This window comes from Diplotaxodon limnothrissa, linkage group LG11 (genome assembly GCF_057381915.1).
Source record: "Diplotaxodon limnothrissa isolate DT_005_m linkage group LG11, D_limnothrissa_male_GT1.1, whole genome shotgun sequence".
Classification (NCBI taxonomy): Eukaryota; Metazoa; Chordata; class Actinopteri; order Cichliformes; family Cichlidae; genus Diplotaxodon; species Diplotaxodon limnothrissa.
In genome coordinates, this window is record NC_140606.1 from 811,457 (window position 1) to 834,134 (window position 22,678).

Below are 22,678 nucleotides of genomic sequence, written 5' to 3' on the forward strand. Positions count from 1 at the left end.
GATACCTGTAATAAATGTAGCATATTTGCAGCTCTGGAGGCCAGGATTACTGAATTGATACACCTGAAGCTAGCCAGGCCCCTGTAGCTGGTGCAGCCGAAGGCAGCATAGGCCCCGCTAGCTGGCCCCCGGGAGCCTGCCCCAAGCAGCCGGGGAAACAGGATGGCTGGGTGATGTTGAGGACGTTTCCTTGCCACGTCACCAAAGTGCTTGCTCACAGGGGGTCATTTGATTGTTCTCTGGATGTATTATTGTGTATTATTCTACCTTACATTATAAAGCACCTTGAGGCGACTGCTGTTGTTGGTGCTGTATAAATAAAATAGAATTAAATAGAATTGAAATGGAATTATAGAATTCTATTTGCATAATTATAATATAGAATGATAGACTTCTAATAACATAATTCTCATTCTAAGTTCTCATTGAGCCAGCTGACCAGTACAGATAATAAAACTTGGAGTGCTCCTCCTTTCTTCTGTGCTCCACTTCTCTCACTAAGGCTTCTTCAGGATGCCTTAAGCTTAGACAGCAGTATTATTTTTTCAAGGATTCATTAGAAATATGTCATCACTTTCCCGTTCCCCTCGTTTCAATCCAACCCTCACAGAAAGAAATAATTAAAGATGTGCATGTCAGGCAAGGATATGCAGAGTGCTGTTCGGAAGTTGGCCCCGCAGCCCAGAAGGGAAGAAGTTATTAATGCATCAAAGAGCAACTTTATTAGAGTCCACTTAAGCTGGAAGCAGTAAGTGGCTGAGGTTTCAGCGAGGTAGGGTGGGGGCCCACAGGCTTGTGATGAGGACACCGGTATAGCTGTGAATGCTTACGTGTGACAGCTTGGACATTTTGGGCCAGAGTTACTAACCGGGACTAATTAACATAATAATATCATCACCATAAATAACGCCTTAATTTATGAGCACAAACATCGGTGATTTCACTGGTCAGTGTGCGCTACCAGAGCCCAGCTGGACACGGAGCCTATCCCAGCTGTGATAGGGCAAAAAGCTGACTGTGCTGGTCTATCACAGGCTTTCCATATATATCTATTTACTAAACAATAAATACAAGTGCAAGCAAATAGCTGTCCAGTGTGAATAAACAGTTTGCTTTAATTCATGACGTGAAGAAATATTTGTAAAAATTATTGTTCAAAAAATTATTTAATATAAAAAAATAGGCTCAGTGTTACAGACATAGCTGTAAAAATGCAGCCTGATGGGCAGTGTAGCCCAGCTGTGAGTAAGCTGTTAAGACTCGACTGTACGCTGTGTTCGTGTTTTCCTCTGAAACAATAAGCTCCGTTGGAGCAGCCTTTCAACGCCTCTCTCTGTCTCTGCTAGCAAAGTGACCCAGACAACAAAGCAAAGCTAGTTTTCAGCTACGAGCCGACACGAACCCGACGTATTAGCCAGAGGTCCCTTTACTACAGTTCGGAGCCGCTGACCTGTTTTATATACGCGTGGAATAGTTTCTATACGAGATCGCTGCAAAAAGTGCAGCCTTACCTAATGTGCACCTACTGTTACTCATTTATATTAAGATTTAAACATCTAGTTGGTGTTGGTGTGGAGAGTAACCTTCAGTAATAGTAGTAAATCACACAGCAATAGGACATTCATGTAGTTGTAAAAAAGCATGATAATATATTAAGTAATCCAAAGTATTCAGAATACGTTACTCTCATTGAGTAACGTAACAGAATACGTTACAAAATACATTTTGGGGCATGTAATCTGTAATCTGTAATGGAACACATTTTAAAGTAACCATCCCAACACTGATCACAGCAAATGTGCCACAGCCTGGAAGAAAATGTAAGATTCAACAATACTGCGGCCGTCTCTGCTAACCCTCCTGGTATAAATTTGAAAATTCTACGTAATTTTCCAAAAAGTTGACCTTTGACATTTATCTTAAGTGGAGGTCAACCTCAGAGCGCAGAAACCCCAAACTGCCAGATGATTATCTCCCTCTCCACCACAGGGACGCTTCGCCCTTAGCCATCAAAGCAGCCAAGCTGAGTAGGCACATATGAGTGAGTGCATCAGTGCAGCTCAGAAGCACCAGCTACTGGTTCATAGACCAGTACACCAGGACTGCAAGACCAGGAGGACCAACCTGAGCACTAGTCCCAAACTCCTGCTGGGAGACACATCTGAAGGCCAAGGTCCTGTGGCCCAGAAAAAAGCAGATACTGGCCAACCAACAAGACAGCGGTGTTTGACAAGGAACAGAAGACCACAGCAGTGACATCTGTGGGAATCCTCCGGGAACATCAGGAAGTGGTACTGGGGGCTGAAGCGGAGCAGGTGTGGAAGGTCCCCAGTGGTCCCAATGGTAATGAGCATTGACAGGTATGGTTACCTGAGTGGCTCCAGCAGATTTCAGGAGCAACATCAGAGGAATCTGTTCGGAGGAGTGCAGCTAAGACCCTGTGTTTATACAGATGTAAAATGAAACTCCTCCCTCCATGACCCCAGTAGTAAAGGTAAGTGTTTGTGTTGGAAAACACATTTTCATCAAAGTGAGAAGTACAGTAACTGAATGGTGTTCTCAGTCTTATTGCACCAGCACACTGCACTCTGACTTATGAATATTCACTTTATAATTACCAACCACTAAGCTTTAGGAGAGCACCCTCGCACTCCGTCCTGTGGCTCTGTGACCACCACAGACCCTTAACGATCACTCCAGCGCCCAGTCCTCTTTTTGATTTATCGACTTCTTCTGTTGTAATGAAACGGCAGTGTCCCCACACTTCTTAAAGATGCTAATTAATGCAAATGCATGCCCGCCCCAGTATTCACCTTGAGGTAAAGCTTACATGTTGTAAACACAAAGTTGTCATAATTTAATGATCTTTGAAAATCTTTAGTGCTTTTATTCTCTCTTTAAAACCTCTGCAGATACATTGTTATGTTAATGTATGCATGCCATCTTCCAATTGGAGATCCAGCTGTGCCTGCCATAGCATATCTCAAGGGTGTGATACCAACGTTGTGGGGAGGTAGTTACTATAAAATGCAGTGTGCATTAGCCAGCTGTAACAAACAAGCAGGCCTGCTTTGTCTTCCTCATTAAGAACTGTAGCAGGCGGAGACTGGACCGAGAGCTGGACACGACGTGGTCCGAGCACGTCAGACCAGAAGGGGCGGTATTTTAAAGTTTGGCATGCAGAGATTTTCATTTGTTTAATGACAAAATGGATGTAAAACTATTATAGTAATGGAGGTTAGTGACTTTGGCCAATCATCACAACCTGCTGTCGATCAAAGCCTCCAATCACATTTTTCATATATGAAAGTTGTCGTGTTGGTTTGACTATAAGCAGAAGCGGTGAACTCTACTGTCATACCGGCTCTTTAACTGGGTGACCTGCACCGAGTTTAGTTTCCTGTTTTCTACATAAAGTTTGAAATTGTTTCCTCAAGTTTAGGTCATACAATTAAATCTAATCTCATGTAAACAAGCTGTGTGCCATAGAACGACCACACACACACACACAGAGCATACTTATCCACATGTGTCTGAATATTATAATATTTGACTCTCAGTTCAAATTAACCAAGTCTATCACGAGGTGCTAAAACTGTGTTATAAACGTCGAGTGTTCAGCCCCACGTAAACATTCATCACATGGTGGCAGGACGTTCTTCGGATGACCAGAAACAATCATAGTATTAAGCTAAGCTGGTAACAGTACAGATGTGTGCGGCTGGTCGACTACTCGTCACTGGTTGGTACCAGATGTATTGGTCATTCAATCTAATTTTTTGTTATGCCACCAGATGGCGCTGCATCAGCGTCATCTTTATAGAAAAATGCTGCAAATCTATTTTTTGTAGTAACTTGCTTTCATGTCATACTTAACATCTTTACTATAAATGTTTTTCATCTCCTGTGTTGAGTACAATGTGCAGCCCAAATTTTAATAATATGTATGCATTAAGCCCATAGTAACTGCATAAATCGAAAATCTTTTTTTGTTTTGTTTTTTTACATATATTTTTAGTGAGAGAAATTTAAGAGGCTTATCCCTCAAAACTGTAAATACAAAAAAGTTGCACAGTTTCCAACCACGGGAAATTTTGAGTGTCTTCATAGTTTTATTTTTGAGATACACCAATTTTTATATACTGCAGGAAAAACGAAAATAAATATTATAATGCAAACTTGCCAAAAAAAAAAAACAGCATGTGCATCAAAATAAACTATTTTCAGCAGTGCAATTTGAGTTCTAAGCATCCCAGAAACTATACTGAAAACCATAAAGTCCAACATAACTTTTAAAAACACCAGTGTAGGCTTATAAGGCCCTGAAGGTAAAAAAAAAACTACATTTTCTGCGTCACTTCTGGTTTCGGCCAGGTCTTAAAGGGTTAACCTCCTCAGACCAGAACTCTTCCGCGGCATGCATTTTTAATTTGGACTGATTGGGACCTGTAAGTGGATATCAGGCCCTTGCCGAGCAAAATTTAGTATTTTGGTCTAGACAACCCAAAATGTAATGTCCACATATGTGGACGCCAGGTCCTAGGAGGAATAATAAGACACTAATAGTTTTAGATGCTTTTGTTTATACAGCGTTTGAAATTGTCCATTTATTGGTCCTCAGATTTAAACTGGATTCTCTCAGTTTTACACTACTTTGTTAGTCAACTAAGAAATGCTAGCAGTTAAGACAGACAGTCCATCAGTTAGACCTCATCATTGTGACATTAAGTCACAGCAACAGAAAGCAGACTTGGAGCCAAAGAGTCAAACTGACATTGCCAGGAAAGATGCCAAGTTAATTAAGCCGACAGGAGTTGAGAAGACTTTATCAAGTGGAAATTCAAATAAAACACATTCAGTGCCAACAGCTCATTTGTTCTCCTTTCCCCAGATACATCTTTGGAGTACAGGACTAAAGACCAAAACACGCACGTGACAACGACGCTTTATTACCAACGCACACCAAAACACGGACGTGACAACGACGCTTTATTACCAACGCACACCAAAACACGCACGTGACAACGGCGCTTTATTACCAACGCACACCAAAACACGCACGTGACAACGGCGCTTTATTACCAACGCACACCAAAACACGCACGTGACAACGGCGCTTTATTACCAACGCACACCAAAACACGGATGTGACAACGACGCTTTATTACCAATGCAGACCAAAACACGCACGTGACAACGGCGCTTTATTACCAACGCACACCAAAACACGCACGTGACAACGGCGCTTTATTACCAACGCACACCAAAACACGCACGTGACAACGGCGCTTTATTACCAACGCACACCAAAACACGGATGTGACAACGGCGCTTTATTACCAATGCAGACCAAGACAATAACTTTTCATTTCGTTGGAAATCAGTCTGCATCATCACAAATAAAAGTTCCCGGCTGCACTCGGCATTGGGCACTTTAAATAGAGGTGCCCACTTTAAATGCACTTTAAATAGAGGGAGAGCTCTGCAGATCCCAGCTGGCAAATATAGAGCACACACATCTGTGGTCAAGCTTTCAGCAGCAGGGTTAAATAAAGTTTCTAATGAGAGCAGCTGTTTGAGTCTGGGGCAGAACCAATCTTAAAGCCCAGCTGGATCCAAAAGGAATCAACATTTTCTCCAATATGAAGCTCCTCGGGCTATGAGCAATCTTTGGCTTCATATGAAGAAGAAAAAAGTCTCTATACAGAATCACATAGACTGTGTGAAAACGCTGCACGCACACAGTCGGTGCTGCTGAAGGTGGCCATTCTGGACCTTGCTGAGCAGGATAAAAACTGACAGGCTCATTAACACAGCAAATATGCAGTCTATGGCCATATGGGAAACTGGGAGGTCTGGGAATATTCCACCAATCCACTGCTGCTTAAAGCACACTAATTGTACCCACATTGACTGCATTAATGATCCACCAGCACCAGTTCAAAAGTCAGCATATCTGCATGTGACATGTGTTGCCTCTCTCTGTGTGGGTTTAATATGAAAGCAGGGGCCAAAGTGCTTTATGGACAACAGCCATCAGTGTTTGTGTGTCCGGTGGCTGCCTTTTAGTGTTATTGTGCATTTACTGTATAAGCTCACCATATGAGCCCATATAAGCTGCTAAACTAATTAAATTCCTGTGTGCATTGGTAATGGGAAGCTAAGAGATATAATTGTTGTCATTTTCATGCCATCCTTTTAATTACTTTCTGGTTCCATTTCATTCCATTTGAATTGACAGCCTGATCAACTTTTAATTGCCAGTTTTTGCAAACAGCTTATCAGCCTGTTCCAAGCCTGCATATAGAGTACTAAATGACCTGGCCAGACACACTCAGAAACACACACACCATCAATTCCCGAGTCTCGGGAAGCACACACATGCACAACAACTCTCCCGGCAGGTAGCGTTAGAGTGAGATGCAGATGCAGCAAATAGGGGGTCCATTCATTTCCCTGCAGAGCAGCAGCCGAAAGAAGAGGGCACAAACAAGGGAGATGGAGAGCTAGGAGTATGATGGAGATAGCAGTGAGGTAATCCGTCACTTCATCCACAAGCACTTGCTGAAGTAGCAAAGAGGCTTGTGAGCCCAAAAACCATGAACCAACACATCCTATCAATGTCAACACTGAACACTAACAGTGGCATGTGTACACGCCACATATAACAGCAAAACACGCATGGTGCATAGAACACATTTACAGCTTTAATGTGGCCGTTGCCATTACACACATTACCCCTACTGGTGTGGATGGTAACTCTCCTCCTCAGCCAACAAGATGCAGCATACATGGGGACGAGGCTGCAACTAAGGAGGTAGAGTGGGCCAATCAAAAACTCATTAGATTGTTCCTGTTTAATCCAGTTTGCAGGACAAAGTGCCCTTTGGCAAGACACTGAACCTCAAATTGTCTGCAATGCATCAATCAGAGTGTGTGTGTATCTGCAAGCACTTAAAGGAGAACAGACTGCTGTACGAATGTGTGTGTGTGTGTATGCAAAGGTCCACATGCACAGGTCCAGGAGCGCAGGTCCACGTGCACATGACTTTTAAACACAACTGCTCATTCTGACTGATCAGACCAGAAGAGACGTTTTACACTTCTCATCTCCATCTGAAATAAGCTTCTGAAAATAAGCTTCGGTCTAAGAAAAGCTTTTCTTAGACAGAAATTTTTTTATTTCAAACATGTAAATAAAAGTGAAATAACAAGAGAGAAGAAAGCGTCTCCATGTCTGCACAATGTTTAGGATGAAGTTTAGACTTCTGCTGTTCCTACCACCTTATTTTAAATTCCATTATTTAAAAGTTGACATTTGGAATTGGACGTTATACAGTCCATACATGCTTTACCTATATACAAGTCTACACTCATATACAGTGTAGATATGGGAAATTGGACGAATATATCCAATATTGCTGATAGGCTGAGCCCATCGGCGATCGTTTTTACAAGGATGAGTAAGTTAATAGAAGCAGTTAACAGAAAATAATAATAATAGCGCTGTTTTAACAGCACTCTCGTTCATCTGTAAGCCAATGCCCCCTCCTCAGAGTGCGCCCAAATGTTTGTTGATGGAGCTGCAGAAGCTGGTGATAGTGATATAGATGTAGTGTACCGTGTATAGTATATGGATGTAGTGTACGGTGTATAGTATATGGATGTAGTGTACGGTGTATAGTATATGGATGTAGTGTACGGTGTATAGTATATGGATGTAGTATACGGTGTATAGTATATAGATGTATAGTATATAGGTGTAGTGTACGGTGTATAGTATATAGATGTAGTATACGGTGTATAGTATATAGATGTAGTGTACGGTGTATAGTATATGGATGTAGTGTACGGTGTATAGTATATGGATGTAGTATACGGTGTATAGTATATGGATGTAGTGTACGGTGTATAGTATATAGGTGTATAGTATATGGATGTAGTGTACGGTGTATAGTATATGGATGTAGTATACGGTGTATAGTATATAGATGTATAGTATATAGGTGTAGTGTACGGTGTATAGTATATGGATGTAGTATACGGTGTATAGTATATAGATGTATAGTATATAGGTGTAGTGTACGGTGTATAGTATATAGATGTAGTATACGGTGTATAGTATATGGATGTAGTATACGGTGTATAGTATATAGGTGTATAGTATATAGATGTAGTGTACGGTGTATAGTATATGGATGTAGTGTACGGTGTATAGTATATGGATGTAGTATACGGTGTATAGTATATGGATGTAGTATACGGTGTATAGTATATAGGTGTATAGTATATAGATGTAGTGTACGGTGTATAGTATATAGGTGTAGTGTACGGTGTATAGTATATGGATGTAGTATACGGTGTATAGTATATGGATGTAGTATACGGTGTATAGTATATAGGTGTATAGTATATAGATGTAGTGTACGGTGTATAGTATATGGATGTAGTGTACGGTGTATAGTATATGGATGTAGTATACGGTGTATAGTATATGGATGTAGTATACGGTGTATAGTATATAGGTGTATAGTATATAGATGTAGTGTACGGTGTATAGTATATAGGTGTATAGTATATAGATGTAGTGTACGGTGTATAGTATATGGATGTAGTGTACGGTGTATAGTATATGGATGTAGTATACGGTGTATAGTATATGGATGTAGTATACGGTGTATAGTATATAGGTGTATAGTATATAGATGTAGTGTACGGTGTATAGTATATGGATGTAGTGTACGGTGTATAGTATATGGATGTAGTGTACGGTGTATAGTATATGGATGTAGTATACGGTGTATAGTATATGGATGTAGTATACGGTGTATAGTATATAGGTGTATAGTATATAGATGTAGTGTACGGTGTATAGTATATGGATGTAGTGTACGGTGTATAGTATATGGATGTAGTATACGGTGTATAGTATATAGGTGTATAGTATATAGATGTAGTGTACGGTGTATAGTATATAGGTGTATAGTATATAGATGTAGTGTACGGTGTATAGTATATGGATGTAGTGTACGGTGTATAGTATATGGATGTAGTATACGGTGTATAGTATATGGATGTAGTATACGGTGTATAGTATATAGGTGTATAGTATATAGATGTAGTGTACGGTGTATAGTATATGGATGTAGTGTACGGTGTATAGTATATGGATGTAGTATACGGTGTATAGTATATGGATGTAGTATACGGTGTATAGTATATAGATGTAGTGTACGGTGTATAGTATATAGGTGTATAGTATATAGATGTAGTGTACGGTGTATAGTATATAGGTGTATAGTATATAGATGTAGTGTACGGTGTATAGTATATAGGTGTATAGTATATAGATGTAGTATACGGTGTATAGTATATAGGTGTATAGTATATAGATGTAGTATACGGTGTATAGTATATAGGTGTATAGTATATAGATGTAGTGTACGGTGTATAGTATATGGATGTAGTGTACGGTGTATAGTATATGGATGTAGTATACGGTGTATAGTATATGGATGTAGTATACGGTGTATAGTATATAGATGTAGTGTACGGTGTATAGTATATAGGTGTATAGTATATAGATGTAGTATACGGTGTATAGTATATAGGTGTATAGTATATAGATGTAGTGTACGGTGTATAGTATATAGGTGTATAGTATATAGATGTAGTATACGGTGTATAGTATATAGATGTAGTGTACGGTGTATAGTATATGGATGTAGTATACGGTGTATAGTATATGGATGTAGTATACGGTGTATAGTATATAGATGTAGTGTACGGTGTATAGCATATAGGTGTATAGTATATAGATGTAGTGTACGGTGTATAGTATATAGGTGTATAGTATATAGATGTATAGTATATAGATGTAGTGTACGGTGTATAGTATATAGGTGTATAGTATATAGATGTAGTGTACGGTGTATAGTATATAGGTGTATAGTATATAGATGTAGTGTACGGTGTATAGTATATAGGTGTATAGTATATAGATGTAGTGTACGGTGTATAGCATATAGGTGTATAGTATATAGATGTAGTGTACGGTGTATAGTATATACACAGCAAATTCAAAAGTGTTAAATGTTTTGGTGTTAATAGTCTTCTTGCAAAAGTAGAGTTAATTTTACTCTAAGCAGAGTCACATTCTTTTAATGTAACTCTGAGGTGTAAAATGATAGTAGTTAAAATCGAGTGTTAAAAATGAGTGTTTCTCTGTCAAATCTGGAGGTGTTACAATGGAAACATTAACTCTTGACCTCTTAACTCTGAACTCCTACAGGGGCTATGACACCAACAGAGTAAATTCACAGACTCCGCCCCCAGCACGGCTCCAATCGAAGCTGAAGTGAAGCCGTTTCAGAACATTTTGCTCTACATATTTGAGTTGTTTGCCATGCTTGGTAAGTCATTTTTTCAAAGATTGTTTCAATTATTATTATGAGCTTTTACTTCTGTGGCTCTTTGGAGTTGAGACAAAGCTGTGTGAAAGGCATTAGCCATGTTGCTCGCTGATAGCATAATATTCTGTTTTAGCTAGCTGAAAGGTATCGTTTGCGGGCAAATACCACAGCCTTGAAAAAAAGCTTGCATGTGAATTTTCAGTCAAACTTTTGGTCAAATACGCCTAAAACAATGTCTAGAATGTGAAATGTTGGTATAATGGTGCTGCTTGAAGCCTGAAAACGATCGCCCATAAAAAAAACGAGCAAACAGCAGTAGCTGACGTCCTGACTGGGTTCTACGTTAGCATAGATCCCTCCAGAGTTTTGTGCACACGGTTTAGGTAAAAATGAAAAAGGTTGAGGTTTTACATTTAGTTCAGTATTACCTGTTGCCTGTGTCCTTGTCTTTTGGGAAAATACTTTACACAAGTAATGGCTCAAAGAGGATTCCTTTTTTTTTTTACTGTGCTGCAATTGTTTACTGGATTATTTGTGCCATTAATTAGTGTCAACTAATTTTTATTCGATCTCCGCACAGGATATGCTTGTGAAGATGGAATATGGGGGAGAGCAGAAGTGCGTTGAAGTTCCACAGAGGGATGAATGAAGGACATGCATATTGTATTGAAGAAATAAGTGATGAGATGCTGTTATTTGCATTTACCATGTCAGACCTTTTGATAAACACAATTCTAATGAAAGTGAGAACGTGTATACTGTTACATCTTTCAGATAATGTTTTGAAATTGTGGTGCACAGTTCAGAATAAATGTTTTTCAAAAACCATTGCATCTTTTTAGTAAATGTTTATTTCCAAAAGAAATTTCTAGAAGTTCAGAACAGTAAAATTCCCGCTTTTTAGAATGAATTAGAAGATAACTCTTACGTAGTTAAACTAAAATACTCTTTGAGAGTTAATATATAAACTCTTAACACTAAGTGTTAAATTATCAACTCCAGACAGATTTAGTGTTTAACACTAAATCAGAGTTAACATACCAACTCTCCAAAAAGAGTTAAATTAACACTCTCTGGTGTGGACCCATATAGACACTTTAATAGTGTTGAAGTCAAATCCGACAGTGTTAATTTGGACATGCTGGATTTGCTGTGCAGGTGTATAGTATATAGATGTAGTGTACGGTGTATAGTATATAGGTGTATAGTACATGGATGTAGTATAAGGTGTATAGTATATAGATGTAGTGTACGGTGTATAGTATATAGGTGTATAGTACATGGATGTAGTAGAAGGTGTATAGTATATAGATGTAGTGTACGGTGTATAGTATATAGGTGTATAGTACATGGATGTAGTATAAGGTGTATAGTATATAGGTGTAGTGTACGGTGTATAGTATATGGATGTAGTGTACGGTGTATAGTATATGGATGTAGTGTACGGTGTATAGTATATAGGTGTAGTGTACGGTGTATAGTATATAGGTGTAGTGTACGGTGTATAGTATATAGGTGTATAGTATATATGGTGTAGTGTACGGTGTATAGTATAAGGTGTATAGTATATATGGTGTAGTGTACGGTGTATAGTATATAGGTGTAGTGTATATATGGTGTAGTGTACGGTGTATAGTATATATGGTGTAGTGTACGGTGTATAGTATATAGGTGTAGTGTATATATGGTGTAGTGTACGGTGTATAGTATATATGGTGTAGTGTACGGTGTATAGTATATAGATGTATAGTATATATGGTGTAGTGTACAGTGTATAGTATATAGGTGTAGTGTATATATGGTGTAGTGTACGGTGTATAGTATATATGGTGTAGTGTACAGTGTATAGTATATAGGTGTAGTGTATATATGGTGTAGTGTACGGTGTATAGTATATATGGTGTAGTGTACGGTGTATAGTATATAGATGTATAGTATATATGGTGTAGTGTACGGTGTATAGTATATATGGTGTAGTGTACGGTGTATAGTATATAGATGTATAGTATATATGGTATAGTGTACGGTGTATAGTATATAGATGTAGTGTACGGTGTATAGTATATAGATGTATAGTATATAGATGTAGTGTACGGTGTATAGTATATAGGTGTATAGTACATGGATGTAGTATAAGGTGTATAGTATATAGATGTAGTGTACGGTGTATAGTATATAGGTGTATAGTACATGGATGTAGTATAAGGTGTATAGTATATAGATGTAGTGTACGGTGTATAGTATATAGGTGTATAGTATATAGGTGTAGTGTATATATGGTGTAGTGTACGGTGTATAGTACATGGATGTAGTATAAGGTGTATAGTATATAGGTGTAGTGTACGGTGTATAGTATATGGATGTAGTGTACGGTGTATAGTATATAGGTGTAGTGTACGGTGTATAGTATATAGCTGTATAGTATATATGGTGTAGTGTACGGTGTATAGTATAAGGTGTATAGTATATATGGTGTAGTGTACGGTGTATAGTATATAGGTGTATAGTATATATGGTGTAGTGTACGGTGTATAGTATATAGGTGTAGTGTATATATGGTGTAGTGTACGGTGTATAGTATATATGGTGTAGTGTACGGTGTATAGTATATAGATGTATAGTATATATGGTGTAGTGTACGGTGTATAGTATATAGGTGTAGTGTATATATGGTGTAGTGTACGGTGTATAGTATATATGGTGTAGTGTACGGTGTATAGTATATAGATGTATAGTATATATGGTGTAGTGTACGGTGTATAGTATATAGGTGTATAGTATATATGGTGTAGTGTACGGTGTATAGTATATAGGTGTAGTGTATATATGGTGTAGTGTACGGTGTATAGTATATATGGTGTAGTGTACGGTGTATAGTATATAGATGTATAGTATATATGGTGTAGTGTACGGTGTATAGTATATATGGTGTAGTGTACGGTGTATAGTATATAGGTGTAGTGTATATATGGTGTAGTGTACGGTGTATAGTATATATGGTGTAGTGTACGGTGTATAGTATATATGGTGTAGTGTATATATGGTGTAGTGTACGGTGTATAGTATATATGGTGTAGTGTACGGTGTATAGTATATAGATGTATAGTATATATGGTGTAGTGTACGGTGTATAGTATATAGGTGTAGTGTATATATGGTGTAGTGTACGGTGTATAGTATATATGGTGTAGTGTACGGTGTATAGTATATAGATGTATAGTATATATGGTGTAGTGTACGGTGTATAGTATATAGGTGTATAGTATATATGGTGTAGTGTACGGTGTATAGTATATAGGTGTAGTGTATATATGGTGTAGTGTACGGTGTATAGTATATATGGTGTAGTGTACGGTGTATAGTATATAGATGTATAGTATATATGGTGTAGTGTACGGTGTATAGTATATATGGTGTAGTGTATATATGGTGTAGTGTACGGTGTATAGTATATAGGTGTAGTGTATATATGGTGTAGTGTACGGTGTATAGTATATATGGTGTAGTGTACGGTGTATAGTATATAGATGTATAGTATATATGGTGTAGTGTACGGTGTATAGTATATAGGTGTAGTGTATATATGGTGTAGTGTACGGTGTATAGTATATAGATGTAGTGTACGGTGTATAGTATATAGATGTATAGTATATAGATGTAGTGTACGGTGTATAGTATATAGGTGTAGTGTATATATGGTGTAGTGTACGGTGTATAGTATATAGATGTAGTGTACGGTGTATAGTATATAGATGTAGTGTACGGTGTATAGTATATAGATGTATAGTATATAGATGTAGTGTACGGTGTATAGTATATAGATGTAGTGTACGGTGTATAGTATATAGATGTATAGTATATAGATGTAGTGTACGGTGTATAGTATATAGGTGTAGTGTATATATGGTGTAGTGTACGGTGTATAGTATATAGATGTAGTGTACGGTGTATAGTATATAGATGTATAGTATATATGGTGTAGTGTACGGTGTATAGTATATAGATGTATAGTATATATGGTGTAGTGTACGGTGTATAGTATATAGGTGTAGTGTATATATGGTGTAGTGTACGGTGTATAGTATATATGGTGTAGTGTACGGTGTATAGTATATAGATGTATAGTATATATGGTGTAGTGTACGGTGTATAGTATATAGGTGTAGTGTATATATGGTGTAGTGTACGGTGTATAGTATATAGATGTAGTGTACGGTGTATAGTATATAGATGTATAGTATATAGATGTAGTGTACTGTATATTTGTGCTTGCTCTCACATCACCAACCCAGACTGTGAATGTGTTAAACCTCAAAGATGTCTTAAATCAAGTCTAAGAAAAGTTAGAGAGCCACGTGTGTGTGCTGTGGGGGAACCACATCCAAACTGGATTAGAAAATGCAATCAAGGTGGATTAATTATGGATGGCGGGCTGTTCAGTTCTGCCTCATCTTTGCATGCCTGTGCTTAGACGCTGCCTCCTGCATAGGAAAGGAGGGGGCAGGCTGTCAAGTCAGGAGAATCAAAGGATTTTGAGTGAAAGCAGTAATGGCATGTGTACTGGAATGACAACAGCACTGCTCACCTGCTACCATCAGATGTCTGAAAATACCAGACACAAAACCTTCATCTGACATCTCTAACTATATCTTTCCAGGTGTTTGGACTAACCTTCCAGTCTGAGTCGTGGATAAAAAGACATGAAACTGTTCAGGGGAGTGGGGTGTGATGTGCTAAATGATTTTTTTACTATCATCAAAGATAAATGAATCACTCCACTCCATATATACTCATAATAAATTTTCCAACAGTCGCCTTTGAGTACATCAGCTGCAGGGGAAAAAAGTCTGTGAAACATCTGCTTAAAGTGTCGAGGTTTACTGACGGAAGATCTGAGTGTTAGACGAAAACTGTGTGATGAAGAGTGCAACTTCCAGCCCTGATTATAATGATACGACTGTTGAAGATGGATTAGTGCTGTGGTAATGTACAGTACACTGACTGTAACACAGAATTTGAAAAGAGGTACCAGTCCATGCTCCAAACTCCATGTCAAGGGAGTCTTCTACATGTAAATGTTAATTCAGTGAGCATAAACTCTCAGGAGGAAACCTGGTGTTGTTATGAGAGACAACACCCATCCCAACTTGGATGGAGCAGCCCTCATTTCATCTATCCAAATTTATTAAACCCCCCCAAAATGTGACTATCCAGAGTTGCAGTCTTACACGCCTCTCTGCAGCTTCTCCTCCTGTTACTCCCACACAACCCCATCTCCACAGAGACTGTGTCAGCTCCCAAACAGACAAAAAACTAACTAAAAACCAGCAACAAACAACTTAAACATAAACAATCACAATAATCCACCCACTGTTATCATCTTCAATGCCCTGTACCAACACAGAGCAGAGCAGCTACCTGAACGCTGCTCCAACAGAGGTCGATCATCTTGTTAATAATTTTACCTCCTCACTACGTACGACTCTGGATACTGTAGCTCCTGCTAGACCTCAGTGCAGATGACACCCAGCTCTATCTGTCCATGAAGCCAGATAACACACACCAATGAGTTAAACTGCAGGAATGTCTTAAAGACATAAAGACCTGGATGGCCGCTAACTTTCTGCTTCTTAATTCAGATCAAACTGAGGTTATTGTACTCGGCCCTGAAAAGCTTAGAAATATGGTATCTAAGCAGATTCTTACTCTGGATGGCATTACCTTACACTGAGTGGCACTGAAGCGAACGGGAGCGGAGGGTGCTGTCCTTCTGTGGGTCGTTTCTCCGAAAACTCGTGGGTGGCTGTAGGTCATCTACTGATCGGAAGGTTGGCGGTTCAATTCCTGGCTTCCCCTAGTCTGCATGCCAAATATCCTTGGGCAAGATACTAACCCCAAATTGCTCTCCGATGCGTCCATCGGAGTGTGAATGCATGGCATTGCACTGGCAGCAGACAGGTTGTGCTGTAAGCCCCGCCCTCAGTTCAAATTGGACATAAATGGCCTCTTTGAGTCCTCTTTCAAACCATCTGTGCTCTCTGTGCAAAATTTGACCACTGGCATCTTTTCTTTGCCAATATGTCGCGACCCTCAATGACCCTCCTCAGGGACAACACCGACTAACGTTGAAATACCTGGGACAGCATTTGTTTTACGAAATGAAACAGATTCTGCGATGAGAGCTGAAATGTCTTCAAGACATTTGAAAGAAGTCCAGCTGCTGTCTTTCCAAGCTCCTTAGACTACCATGACCCGGATGACTGAGAGCCTACAGACTTTAAACTCACTGACTTGCTGTAATTTTCGTATGCACGGCAGCTAGTCAACATGAGAGCCTAGTGCACTGCTGCTGATTGTTCAGCATCTAGAACGTCTTTACAAAGCCTTCAGTGTTTCCATTAGGATAAAACTTTGCATCAGCAATGCATGAACTGACTTTTTGAGATATAAATAGCTTCCAGCCTGTTGGAGGAGAATCTGCACTGTAATATGAATCTGGAGAAAACTACAATGTCTGTTTAAATATACTCCATTCATTAAGAAAAACATTTAAATGAGCCATAATGCCAGTTCATCGAGTATCAGGCAGCAGAATGATATGCAGTGGGGGGGGGGGGCACTCATTACTTATGCCTTTCAACCAGCCCACACTCTACTCTCCTTCAGCTGCTAAAGAGCAAAGCTTTCTGTGTTCCTTAATCCTTATCCCTCTACAGACCTTTTCCCTGCGGGAGCATGTCATTTTTTCAGAATGTGTTAGCAGCCTGAGTGAATTCCTACCAATTAGCAGCTTAGGCCATGTGTGTGTGTCAATACTGGTCTCCGTATCCAAGTTTCAGCTGCGTTCTGCTGTAAATCAGCAAGCAGAAGCAGCAGTTTCTGTACATGTTTGACTGGCACTCGCTCTAACTCTGCACACTCAGTACATATCTATTTGGACCAATTAGGAAGGCTTTTACCATGGTGGCAGTGCAGGATACGGAGACCCTGATTCATTCGCTGAAAAGCACCTTAATAAATTCCTCACTTTTAATGTTTCACACTGTTAAAAGGAATGCCAGCCCCATTCCCCATTACAGCTTTCAATAAATGACAAACGGCAGCAGAGTAAACTGGAAGGAAGCGGCAGCGCCACACTTTTCAGCTTGCCTTTCAAAGCCATCCTAATAGCAAATAAAGACGTGTTAGGCATTGTGTGCTGGCGCTTCAGCAGCGAGGCACTTTGTGAATAGAGCCACTGCTTGACTGAGGCTAATTCACATCGCTCAGCAGAAGAGCTTCTATATCGATGTAGATCAGTTACACAGGAAGTGAAAGAGGGAAAGGAACTCTGAGGGGGGGGCAGGGACATTAAAGAGTGAAGCAGGGACACGATTCAGAAATAACTCGACATTTGATTCAAGTCAACAATGTGTAACTTTGTGTTTCATTTAGCTGTAAAGGCTGACGCGTCTAAATACTTCACAGTAATTAACAACTGAATGACTCCATTCAATTCAATCTTATTTATTTGGTGCCAACATACAACAACAGGCAGCTGAAAGTGTGCATAAGGTTTAGACCTTGATGGATTGATGCTTCACCTTTAATGCAGCCGCTCCAGCCGCTGCTGGTCTCAGCTTTGTGAAAGTGAAAACCACACTCAGCAGGATGGAGGAGCTGAATCCCGTTTCACAACGCTTTGCCTTAAGACGCTGCTGGGTAGTTTTCACTCATTATCTGCCTGCACGCTGAACAGCTGTCCATCTGATTTGCAGCATTGCACTAAGTCTGAGCTTAAGGTAGAACTTCAAAAGTCACACCATCAACACACACTACAGCACCATTCCCACTGCACTCGTACTGCACTACGCCTCTACCACACCTGATCAGTAACGTGGGATTCTGGCTCCTTCCTTCTACTGACTCCATCTCTTATTCAGCTGCACGTTCATCTCATGTTCATCTGTCTAAGCAATGGAAAAGTCTTCTTTTGTTGATGAAGCAGGGTGAGACAGTGTGGTGACTGAAGCAGACTGTACAGTGCATGTAGATGAAGGGAAGAGAGGTGATGATGGGGATGATGATGGGTAGGTGTTAGGAAGACAAATACTGAAGGACAGACGACGATGAACTTTGTGAAAATGACAGAAAAGACTGTGGAAAACATGTACTTCAAGAAGAGGGAAGAACAGGGCGATGCACACAGGTGGACCACATCTATATCAGAAGGTAAAATCTGAAAGAGATCAGGGGAGAATGTAGCTGGGCAACACTGGATGCTAGTCTGTAGAATAACTGCATAATAACAAGCCATGGTGAAAACGAGGATTAAATGGTGAAAGCTGAAGAAAGATGCTGCACAGAGTTCAGGGAGGAGTTGAGGCTCCGGGACAGTGAGGGACATGGAGGAGTCGACAGGAGTGCTGGGACATACAGTCAAGAGTGGCAAAGCAGACTGGACACTAAGACTTCTGTCACCTGGTTAGTCAGAGGCTGGAAAGGATGTGCAGCACAGCTGGCTGAGGAGTGTGAAATGTGCTAACAAGTGAAGAAAGTGTGTGCAGAGAGAAAGGAGCTGGTGGATGCAGAGAGAGAGATGGGGGAGGACAGAGGAAGGACAGTTAGCTGGAGATGAGACTGTTTAACATAATGCTGGAGAGAACAAGAAGAGCAACATGAAACTATGCATGGTTTCATTTCCTGTGCCTGTCACACAGCGCTGCGTTGTGCAGCTCGATTCATTTCTAACATTTACATAGTGACTACTTTTGCAGTCGTGTGCTTTATCAGAGCACACACTCCCTCTAACAGACAACACATTACACCCTGTGGGCTAAGGACACACACTCGGGTCAGGAGTGACCACACAGCTGTGTCAGGTAGAGGTCACCACATGTCATTTTGCTCATACGCGTGGGGACTAGTCTTCCTTTGAACCTGAGGAGTGACATGATCAGCTGCATGTTGCAGTGCTGGCCTTGTTCACAGAGAGGCATCATCCCACTGTGGATGGAGCAGCTCGCTCTCTGTGGGCATCCAGAGCTGGGACCAGAAGATGACCGGCAGCGTTGTGTCTTTACTCTCGTCCCCCCCAACCTCCCAAAACCAGACCATCAGAACCAGTCCAATGCTGATATAAAAAACACAACAATTTACAGCTAGCGTTCACAAGAGACGAGGATTATAAAACCTTCAACTGTACCTACAACGAAGCCAATACATGTGGACAACTGAACATGAGGTGGCTCTCGTCCCTGTGAGTCCGTGATTTTATGATGAGTAATAAAGAAAGCTGCTCACAACACGATGAATACGTCGGTGTATTTACTGTGAGAGTCGATGTGGCAGCCATAAATAACTCCGTTTGGATTCATTTACTTACTCTTAGCTTTGTTCAAATCATAGTTTTGTTTGTGGTCATTATTCAGTGTTTTGTTTCTCAGACTTTTTATTCGATTTCTCAGTTCTGATTGAATAATTCTAATAAAATGATGAAAGGTACAAATGATCTTATTGGCTTGTGAGTGGACTCTGTGATCGTCCTGGTGCACCTCAGTGCAGCATGTAACACCTTTGTTACTCATCCCTGTCACTACCTGTGCGTTTACACATCACGGCTGTGTTTAGTCATTAGTAATGAACCAGCTCTTGCTGCTCTCTTCTCCTTACACTCAGCCCTGTCCGGTCTGCTTGAGGTTACTTCCTTTAAAAAGGGAGTTTTTCCTTCCTACTGTCACAAAGTGCTTGCTCTGATGGGGTTCCTCCTGCTCTGTAAGGCAGAGTCTGTTCTATGTAAAAGACTTTATTCAGAAAACTGAGCTGAAGATAAGAATGGAAGTGACAATCAGTGAGGAGGACCATGGCGTTACGGCAAGAACGAGGCCTGCAGAGGTTTGACAGTGCAGATGCTGAAGGTACTGCAGGTGCTGCTGGGAGTGGCACAACACTACCGGAGGCTGGTGCAGTGCATGTATGAGCACAGCGGTGAGGTGTGCAGCAGAAGTCACAGACGGGTGTGGGACGGGGTTGGATTATATCTGGGAATCTCCTCTGAGCTGCTTCTTGTTGCAGAAACACAGAGAGGAAGCTGAACGGAGGAATGTGGCACCCTGCTCTGTTTCTGTGACTAATGAAAGGATTAGTGGTGAAGTGCTGAAAGACACACTGATGAAGATTGAAGCTGACAGCTACTGAAGTACACACACACACACACACACACACACACACACACACACACAGGAGCAAGTATGCTCAACTGTGACGACAACAAAAGGCACAACGCGTTGATGTGATTAAAGCATCCATGCATCAGTTAGTCACAGCACAGGACACACGTGCTTCCGTCACAGCGATCAGTCCTGTTTATGATTGTGTCAGCGTGAATGACATGAAGGCTAACAGTGGTAACAGTTACACTCATTTCCTGCAGCTTTGAGCTTCATGGATGCTCCACGTTGGTGTCTTCATGACGTGATCTTCTGCTGCATCTTCAACAGCAGCATCAGAGCAGCGCTTTCGATGAGTGTGCACTCTGATGCAGTCCTGCTCCTCTCTAAGACAGATCGAACTCAGCTGCAGGTTCTCCAGCCTGCTGCTCTCTCTTGCTTGGCCTAATGGTGACTGGGTACAGTCAGAACGTACCAGTGTGAGTGTGGGTTTGTCCATCAAGCTGCCACTCAGGCTGACAGCTGTGAGTGCTACAGTCACATGATCAACTTCTCCTGGCAGCTTAACAGACACACAAACAGTTCCTGTGGTTCATGCTCAGGTACTTGATGAAGTACAGCAGCCAGTTATTTCATCGAGTGTGAGGACCTCAGTGTGCTACGTCTCACTCAAGCGTGCCACCCGAGACGCCGTGCAGAGACAACACAGGTGTATTTCATTAACACCACACTGCTTTTCTACGTCAGGATTTTCCCGGGCTCAGGAGGACGGAGCCTTTCTGAGCTGTGACAGAGAGGGAAGGGTACAAACCCGGGTCGACCCAGGCTAACTCGTACAGACAGATGGCCATCAACATTCGATCACCAACTAACCAAACGTCATGAATGTGGAATCGTACTCTCAAACAGAAAGCTGCGTCTATAATTATAAGACTAATATCAAGAAGGTGATCACAGACACAAGACAGAGTAAATGCTGGGAAAGTAAACAGTGTGAACTTAAGCTGGAGATAGACCAGTTCACCCAGTCTGAACTGAAAGAAGATAGAAGTGACCTGGAGTGCTGCTGTGACTGTGGCTGCTGTGGAAGGACCTGTAGTGTACATATGTGGGACATGTGGAGGTGGGGGGGTTTCCAGTAAGCATTGTGGTTATGGTCAATATTCTCCATATTAACATTCTCATGGTTTTTAATGCACACACACACACACACACACACACACACGCACACACACACACACACACACACACACACACGCACACACACACTCGTTTTCATATCTTAGTGAGGACTATTGAACATAAACTGAACCCTGACACTAAAACCACTGTGAGCCTCAAACATGGCTTCAGACCTGTGGGGGCGGGGCGTTTGTCCCCACAGCTGGCTGTTGGTCCCCGCAAACAGATCAGATCTAAGCACACAGCAGCTCCTACCTCGTCTATTTCAGAGATGTAGACGGGCTTTTCTTCAAACCCAACAGGCATGGGCTCATTGGGTGGGATCTCCACTTCTTCGTACATCTTACAGTTTTCTCTGCGGATTCCCTCGGGCAGCAGCATCTGAACGACCAAACAGAAGAAAAGGTTTGACACAATATTTCAATTCAATTCAATTCAATTTTATTTATATAGCGCCAAATCACAACAAAAGTCGCCTCAAGGCGCTTCATAAGACACAGAACATTTAACAGGAATTTGAACACTGTGAATCTGAAGCAATACGTTTAGTTTCCCCACTGCAAAAACGCAAAACACTATGAGCAGAGTGTACTTGGTATTTGGAGTTAAGTGGGAGTTAGAGATGAACAGCACAGAGGAGCCTGGGTCCATAACACAACACAGGATGTAGGTCCACAGAGCAAAACGCCTCTCTGAGCCCAGACTGGGTCTGTAGCATGTTCTCTATGTGACTACAGAGTCTAACATAACCACGTTGAAACTGTCACTGATGATAATAAAGACTAAATATGAACATCAAGTCAGTGCCTATACATTTATTCCACGTATAAATCAGTCAAGAGAAAAAGAGCCCACCTGACCGACTCCAGTAACTGTCACATGGGAAATGAAGCCACTGTGGAAGCGTCTGACTTACAGGTTCACGAGTACACGAGC

At 40.7% G+C, this 22,678-nt stretch overlaps 1 protein-coding gene across 1 annotated transcript in view; it reads right to left on the reverse strand.

The window, feature by feature from the left end:
• The window catches only part of ascc3 (activating signal cointegrator 1 complex subunit 3), a 158,477-nt gene that overhangs the window by 96,933 nt on the left and 38,866 nt on the right, over window positions 1-22,678 (reverse strand). Inside the window, exon 9 of the mRNA XM_085366077.1 lies at window positions 21,998-22,123. Within this exon, the coding sequence (XP_085222203.1) occupies window positions 21,998-22,123 (126 nt within the window). The remainder of the gene's footprint in view (window positions 1-21,997; window positions 22,124-22,678) is intronic.